General features: G+C 56.8%; 1 protein-coding gene across 1 annotated transcript in view; it reads left to right on the forward strand.

Annotated features, from left to right (window-relative positions):
* Nucleotides 1–2505, forward strand: part of IGDCC3 (immunoglobulin superfamily DCC subclass member 3) — a 39955-nt gene extending 37450 nt beyond the window's left edge. Inside the window, exons 9-14 of the mRNA XM_064569720.1 lie at nucleotides 162–326; nucleotides 589–780; nucleotides 899–1003; nucleotides 1504–1642; nucleotides 1784–2003; nucleotides 2275–2505. Of these exons, the coding sequence (XP_064425790.1) occupies nucleotides 162–326; nucleotides 589–780; nucleotides 899–1003; nucleotides 1504–1642; nucleotides 1784–2003; nucleotides 2275–2505 (1052 nt within the window). The remainder of the gene's footprint in view (nucleotides 1–161; nucleotides 327–588; nucleotides 781–898; nucleotides 1004–1503; nucleotides 1643–1783; nucleotides 2004–2274) is intronic.
* The last annotated feature ends 5782 nt before the right edge of the window (nucleotides 2506–8287 follow it).

An 8287-nucleotide genomic window follows, 5' to 3' on the forward strand; every position in this document is an offset into this window, starting at 1 on the left:
CTTTTTATTCACTGTTTCTCATCCCTTTCAATCCTGAGTGTCCTGACCCAACCCCTTCCCTCCCTTGTCCCCCCCGCACTCTGGATGCCCTCATTTCACCAATGCTGGTAGGACTCCCTCGCATCCCTTATGCTGCCCTGCCCTACCCTTCACCTCCCTAGACCCTCCGGAGCTGGAGTACCAGGAGGCAGTCAGCAAGAGCACCTTTCAGCACCTGGTGAGCGACCTGGAACCCTCCACTGCCTACAGCTTCTACATCAAGGCCTACACGCCGAGGGGGGCCAGCTCAGCCTCTGCCCCTGTGCTGGCCAGCACCCTGGGCGAAGGTGAGGCCTGGGTACGGAGCGTGCTACCAGACGGTCCGGGAATTAGAGCCAAGCAGCACGCGCGCCTGTTCGCCACGCTAGACCCCCGGGCGCCCGGCCCCGAGGCTGAGTGGGGCCTGGGTCTACTTGAGAAGGGGGCATCCCGTTCACGGAAAGGGGTCTCTGAGCAAGCAGAGGCCAGAGAGCGGCCGGGCTCGTGGGGGTCGGGGTCCCAGGCGGAAGGTGGCCCGGGCCCTCACGCCCAGACCTCCTCTGCCTGCAGCCCCCGCCCCACCCCCGTTGTCGGTGCGGGTCCTGGGCAGCTCATCCCTGCAGCTGCGGTGGGGGCCCTGGCCCCGGCCGGCCCAGCACGAGGACGGCTACAAGCTGTTCTACCGCCCAGCGAGCAGGGCCTCCTTCACTGGCCCCATCGTGCTGCCTGCAGCGGTCTCCTCCTACAACCTCAGCCGGCTCGGTGAGGCAGACCGCGCGCGGAGCGGGGCAGGGGTGCGGTGCGGGGGTCACCTCTCTCTCCCTGCTGCGGCAGGTGGGAGCTGGGACGGCCACTCAGCACAGCACTGCTTTTCCCTCAGACCCCAGTGCAGTGTATGAGGTGAAGCTGCTCGCCTACAACCAGCACGGGGAGGGCAACGCCACGGTCCGCCTCGTGTCTTTGAGGGGAGCATCTGAGAGGACAGGTGAGTTGGGGGAGGGGGCTGCCGGGCTCAAGACGGGGGCTCAGGAAGGGAGGCCAGGCGCGGAGGGAGGAGGGGGTGACAGGGACACAGGGAAGGTGGGAGAGTGTAACAGCGCATGGAGCCCTTGAGAACATAGGCCTAGATCTGAGTTTGAGGTTTGGCGGTGTGACATTCTCGCTGTGTGACCGTGGGCAAGTTACTTACCCTCTCTGAGCCCCAGTTTTCTCCTCTATAAAACAGGGATAATACCACCTACTTTCTAAAGCCGTGGTAAGGATGAAATGGTCCATGTAGAAGTGTTATTCGCAGCATCGGGCACAAAGTTAGTTCTCGGTAGCGGGTAAAGAGAACCAGAAAAAGTTGGGCTGGGGTCCCAAAGGCAAAGGGGATGTAGACATGGAGGCAGGTTCAGCTGAGGAAGGAGGAGCTCCCAGAGGCTGGGTATCCGGAGGGGCTTCGGGCCGGGAGAGCCACAGCGCTCAACCTTCCCCTGCCCCTAGCCCTGAGCCCACCGTGTGACTGCCGGAAGGAGGAACCCACCAACCAGACGCCCACCACAGGCATCGTCATTGGTATCCACATCGGGGTCACCTGCATCATCTTCTGCGTCCTCTTCCTCCTGTTCGGCCAAAGGGGCAGGTGGGTCCCAGGCAGGAGGGTGGGGGGAGCCTGGAGAAGGCGCTGCCGCAGGGGAAAGCAGAGTTGGGGCTCACTGTGTCCAGCCTTCTGTTTTTGCTCCCCCTCCCAAGCCCTCCCCCTAATTCTTGGCTCAACCCTTAGGGTCCTCTTGTGTAAGGATGTAGAAAACCGGCTCTCCCCTCCTCAGGGCCCCCGGAGCCCAAGGGATCCTAGCATCCTGGCACTGAATGGGGCGGGCCGGGGAGAGCGGGGCCAGCTGGGCCGAGATAAGAAGCCTGTGGACATGAAAGAACTGGAACAGCTGTTCCCCCCAGCTGGGGCAGCGGGGCGGCCTGACCCCAGACCCGACCCCAGACCCATGGTGAGTGCCCCCACCTCGAGCAAGCCTCCTGCTTCAGGCTCAGACCACCTCCCTGTCCTGCCCTCCCTTCACCTTGCTCACAAGCCTGGGTCCTCGGCCTTCTCCAAGCTCCAGGCACAGAACGTACGGCTGGCGCTGCTCTCTGAACGCCTGAATCAGGCAGGGTGGCCCGGAGTCCTGAGTGGGATTGGGTCCAGGGCCTGACCCTCTGGCTGGGGGCTCGCGGGCTCTGACCCTCATGCTGACACTGGTGTGCTGGTCCTTTCCCCAGCAGGATCTGGGGGACCCTCACCCTGCCCTGAGTGAGGAGACGCAGTTCTCCATGCTGCCACTCGAGGGATTCAGCCTTCTGGAGGAGATGATGTCAGAAGCCAAGGCCCCCAGCGCAGGCCCTGCAGCCGCCCCGCCGCCCCAGGACGTAGGCCCTGGCCTCCGCAGCGAAGGACAGGCTACCCCGCCTCCCACGGCACCGGCTGCCCAGCCAGCTCGCTCGGGACAGTAGCCAGTGTCTGGCAGGCCCTGGAGGGGGCACCCCACCCTTCTCAGGTCAAAGGCAAGATTTCTCCTGTCATGTGGGACTCAGATGGGGGCTTCCCAGCATTTCTGTCCTGACTGACCTAAAGTAGCCTCAGCAGGGACCCCCCCGCCCAGGACTTGGAGGGGTTCCTGCAGGAGCCTCTCCCTTGGACTAATGTCCCCCCTCACCTCAGTCTGGTATCCACATGACTTGGAATGGAACTAATGTTTTCCTTTAAAAAAAGAAAAAGGAGAGAGAGGAAGGTGAATTAGGCTCCAAAAATACGCCCCTGCTGTGGCTGGGCCCCTGACATTGTCACCCTCCACTGACCTTGTTTTCTCAGGATGGATTTTTGCTGTTTGGCTCTCAGTACCTACCTCAGCCGGAATGAATGTTCTTGGGGGAGTGGGGCCGTGGCCCCAGCCCCCCCACCCCACAGAGCCCCCAATGCACTCCTACCTCAAGCCCCTGTAGGGGCAACCCCCTCTCCCTCCCCATATGGTTGTCCAGAGTTTTAAAAAAAAAAAAAAAAAGACGACGGAAAAAAAGGAAAAAAAAAGCACTTCCCTGTTTCCAGGTGTGAAAGGAAACATCTACCTCAAGGCTCACCGGCTCTCCCGGCCTGTGTGGTATCCCTGGACCCTCCTCCTGCCCGCAGCCCTTCTATCCCGCCCCTAGAGAGGAGGCCAGAGGCCAAGTCACCAACGGTGGGCCTCTCAGGACCTACAGAAATAAAGACGGAATTAGTCAAAGAAAATGTGAAAAGAAAAAAAGCCAAAAATGAGAGGAAAATGTGTTCCTTGACCTACACATCGCTCCAAACCAGCCACCTTCCAGCACACAGCCGCTGCTCCACCCCGTCTCGTCTGCCCGCTCCAGTTGCACCCCTCTCGGCCAACTGGTCCTTCACTGGGATCCCGACAACCCGCTCCCTGCCCGGGCCTCGCCGGGGTGGGCGGTCACCCTGAAGCCTGCCTCCGATCCTGCCCAGACCCAGAGCCCCTGGAGCGGCCTGGCCCCTGGAACGTACTGTGCGTGTGACCGCCATGCGCCAGGGAGGTCCCCTGGCAGCCGTGGCCCGGCCCTCTAGCCCCTGGGACGCAGCCGGCCTGACCCAACCCCTGGACAGTGGGATGACCGCTGTCCGCAGATGCGGCTGGAAGATATTTTTATACAAGGTGTGTTTAAAGATTTATGTTCTCGTGACTTGTTTTTCTTTTCTGTTGTGGTGTTTTTTGAAACACTTAAAGTAGGAAGAAAAAAAAAAAAAAAACCCCAAGAAAACAAAGACCTATTTTTGGTTAACTCATTTTTTTTTTTTAAATAGAAGGAAAACTTTTTTTTAAAGGAAAAAAAAAAAAGATAAGTGTATTCCTTAAGTATGAGATTAGACCATAAAGTCCCTGACTCCCAACCCTCTAGGGAACCCACCCCCCAAAGTTTAGTTAATTAGATGAAGAAGATAGAATTTGTGGTGTTTTCCTAGAAGACCGGAGTCGTGTCCCTGTGGATTTGGGAAAGGGCACTCTGCCCCTTCTCCCAAATGCTGGGCCTGTGCCAGAGGTCCTCGAAACTCCCACACAGTGCCCCCTCTGTCCCTGCCTTGGCCTCTCAGCAGCCCCCTCATCCTGGAAACCCCCCTCCCACGGGAAGAGTGGTCTGGGGTAGGAGCCGGGTGAGGAGCCACCTGGCCTGACTTGACCTGACTTCCGTCACACTGTACTCATTTTGACTAAATAAAAGTCCTGTTGCCAAAGTGAACCTTGGGTTTTTTGGTGGCTCTGTCAGGCCCTGGGCAGGGGTGGCAGTGCTGGGATTAGGGCGGCCACTGGTGGGCCAGGGTCAGAGTCCAGAGTAATGGCAGCCCCCTGTGTATCACTTACAGGCACCATACATCCTGGGCCCCCACACGGAGGGAGGTTCCCTGGGTCCCCGCACCCTTTCTGGGGGGTAGACTGTCGAGTTATCGTCACGTCATTTTACAGACGGTGAAACTGAGAAAGGATAAGAGAAATGAAGGAAATGTTGAAACTCTCACACAGCCAGTTATGGCAGGACCAGAATTTGTGTCCAGACCAGGCCACCGGGTTGCAGGGTCTGTATTCCGATCACTGCTCTATACCTCCTTAGCTGGCAGTGAGGAATCTGAGACCAGTCCCTCCCATACTGAGCCAGGTACTTCTCATGCGTGTTTCCCAGGAAGGACTATTTTTGTCTCCAATCTACAGTTGAGGAATGGGATCTGGCTGAGTGACTCTTTCCAGGGCATACAGCCGTAGCTCCTGGCCAGGCCTCTCCATTACTCCCCGTACACTCCTCAGCCCAGGCTCCTGAAGCCAGGTGTCTGGAGCTGCCAAAGCTTAGGATAGGCCAAGAAACTTGGCTTAAAGGTGGTTGTGCTGACAAAGAGCTGGAGGTCTCAGTGGGCCTCAAGCCTAGTAAAAGGCAATGGTGCAAAGCAACTGCTTAGAATGTCAGTGTTGCCTCTACTGCGGAAATGGAGAGTCAAGGCTCACCCTGGGAAGCTCTGCAGGTCTAGAGGGCTGGGCTCTGTATCCAGAGGCACATTTTGTGAGGAGCAAACCAGGACTGTGGTTTGCAAGCTGGGCTTCTCCAGCTGTGGGGAGGGGTATGGGGGTAAACCTCTCTGCAGGGGGATTGCCCACGCTCAATAAGAGCAGCTCCACTTTTATCTAATATATTAGGCTCTTCATGACATTTCATTTGAAAACAGGGTTCTGGGGGCACCTGGGTGGCTCAGTCAGTTAAGCGTCCAACTCTTGATTTTGGCTCAGGTCATGACTTCAGGGTCGTGAGAGAGAAAACAGTGTTCTGCTCCTAAAAGAACATTTGAAAGCCCTGGCCTGGCCCTTCTGGAAGAGGCCTGCAGGTCAGGCCAGAAACAGTGATGGTGTGTGGATGCTGAACTGAGAAAGAGAAGCCTGAGGCCGCCACAGTACCTGCCTTGAGTCTCCGGGGAAGTGGTTGCCTTGCCCTGATTTTCCCAGAGAAAAGAGCCAAGCCCAAATATCAATAGAATACCTCACCTTTCTTTACACAGAACTTTGCAACACAGGAATTCTTCAACACCACCAGCCATCCGAGGGCTGCCTGGGAAGGTCATGGGTTTGTCATCTGGTCAAGCAGATCCTGCAAGGGATGGGAGGAGACCAGGTGAACCCCCAGTGACCCTGTCCCCTCCAAGAGTCTAAGAGGCTAGTACCTTCCCCAGGGGGGCATCCAGAAACATTTAGGAACCACCTTGTATGGCCCATGTAGACGTATGCAAATTGCATACAAATTACATGCAAATATAGGCAGGGCCTGTTCTAACAAGGCTGGACCAAGCTAAGGTAAAGGGAAGCAGGGTTCTAATTAGGAAGATTAGCAGAAATAGGCGTCAAAGCCGGGGGAGGGGGGGTGCCTGGCTGGAATCTGGCTCCCTATCTCCAATAGTCCCGTGGCCTCGGGCAGAAGACACCGGCCCCCATACACACACAGTCTTGGGGCAGAAAGCAGCCACTGCCTGGGCTTGCTACCGGCTCCAATTGTCTAATGCTTGGTCACAGGCCACCCCACAACTTAGTGGCTTGATCTACCATCTATTTTGGTCAGACATTTGCAGTCTGGGTGGGGCTCAGCAGGACAGTTGTCCGCTTTCCGGGGCAGTGGTGGCCTCAGCTTGAAGCCTGGGGCTGGAATCATCTGAGGGCTCGCTGGCTCTCACGTCCGGTGGCTGATGCTGGCTGTTGGCGCCCACACCTCCACGTGGCCTCTCCAAGTGGCCTGGGCTTCCTCAAAGCATGGTGGCTGGGGTCTAAGGACAGGTGACTAGAGAGAGCCAGGCAGAAACTGCATCACCATTTCGAATCTAACCAAGGACATTGTGTGGTGTCACTTCCGCCATGTTCCGTTCATTAGAAGCAAGTCACCACGGCCAGCCCTATTCCAGGGGAGGGGAAGCAGGTTCCACTTTCTGATGGGAGTAGAGTCAACGTTATGGACATGTTCTTTTTTTTTTTTATTCTTATGTTAATCCCCATACATTACATCATTAGTTTTAGATGAAGTGTTCCATGATGGACATGTTCTCAAACTATCACAGGACCACTTCGGGGGGCAGGTGGAGAACACGTGGGAGCTGGGGGCTGGGTGAGCAAGAAGCTCCCCCCAGGAGGACCCAGGCAGAAGGGGCTGCTGCTGGGGCTGCAGGAGGACATGGGTGCTCCCAACTCCTACACAGGTCCTGTTTATGGGTCACATCCCTATTATCGGTGAAGAGGGATCCTGGTGTTCGGTCCTGAGGCCCCTGTGAACACCACAGCCTGCTCCCTCTCCTGCAAGGAGGCTGGTGCAGGCCTGAGACAGATGCAGGGCAGGAGCTGCTCAAGGGCACAGGGAAGTTAGAGGCAGGGCCATGGCTAGCACCCAGGATGGCCACACCCTGCCTGGAGCCCCTTCCACTCAACCCAGTCAGACCCTCAAAACTGGACTGTGCTCCAGACCCTAGAGGGAAGGGAGAGGGAGAAGGGTGGCAGGGGAGGGAGTCACCTTGCTCAGGACAGGGAAAGGGAGATCCAGACCAGAAGCAGGAAGTGAAGGAGTGAGGACAACCAGAGATGGTCCAGGCCAAGGTCACGGAGGGGGAGATCTAGACCCATGCCCCTCTCAAACAGCTTCCTAGGGTCTGATTTGGGAACTCTGTTGCTTCCCCGGCCATCCTGAGGCCACCTGGGGAAGGAAAGGGGGGGGGGAGAGTAGAGGGGGAGAGAAGGCCCAAGGGAGCCAGATTGACCAGGGAGGGAAAGACCTTGCTCCTCGGGCTCAAGAGGGATGTACCCTGGACTTGGATCTCTCAAGGACATAGATGGTCACCCTGTACCATGTGCCCACTGCCACACTGCAGCAGGGTCTGGCCCTGGCCGTCACTCCAAAATACCCACAGCCTGGGGCTCCTTCTCCCCTGAATGCCTATCATGTCCTGTGCTGCGCAGGTCCCTGCATTTACTTCCTTGCCTCATGATCTGGCTCCCCACAATAGAATCTGTATCCCCAAGACCCACTCAGGAACTGTTGAAGGCAGGCACGCAGGAACAGGACATCTAACTGGAATGCTGGGGACACTGTCACGAAGCTACAAAGAACAAACTCTTTGGTCCCATCCCTGGCTAGTATGGTACCATCTTGGTTAAACGACAGGGGAATCTTGTGCCTGGAAGCTTGGGGTCATCTTTCCCGTGCCTAAGCCCCCCAGTTACTGGGGCTGAGGCTAGGATAGGCAGAACTGGAGCCCCAGGAGAGTGAGTGATTTCTCTGCCATGCTCTGTTCGGGTGCCACTTTATGGAGGAGCTTCTCTAACTCCAGCTGGTGGCTCACCGGCCAGAAACTCTCAGCCTTTTGCCACCTGGGAGCTAGCCCAGAGCTCATGCTCTGTTGTTGAGAATGATGAGCTCTGTCTCCTAGTGAGAAGCATGGCATCCCCTGGAGCTGAGGCGGTGGTCTGGCCCAGGTGGCGTTTGATGGATGTGGTCTGACCCCTGGGCTCAGCCATTTCTAGTCATGTGACTATGAGGAGTTGACTTAACTTCTTTAGGCCTCAGTTTTCTCATCTGTAAAATTGGGATAATATGCTCCTACCTCAAAGGGTTGTTGACTCAGCTGGCTTCTTTACAGAAACTGATAAGCTAAACCTAAAATTCATACGGAAATATAAGGAACAAAGAACAGAGTTGGAAGACTCACTTCCTGATTTCAAAGCTTACTACA

Source organism: Mirounga angustirostris, unplaced genomic scaffold, assembly GCF_029215605.1.
Source record: "Mirounga angustirostris isolate CCGP_5_RB_7025 unplaced genomic scaffold, mMirAng1.0.hap1 SCAF_9, whole genome shotgun sequence".
NCBI classification, from domain to species: domain Eukaryota; kingdom Metazoa; phylum Chordata; class Mammalia; order Carnivora; family Phocidae; genus Mirounga; species Mirounga angustirostris.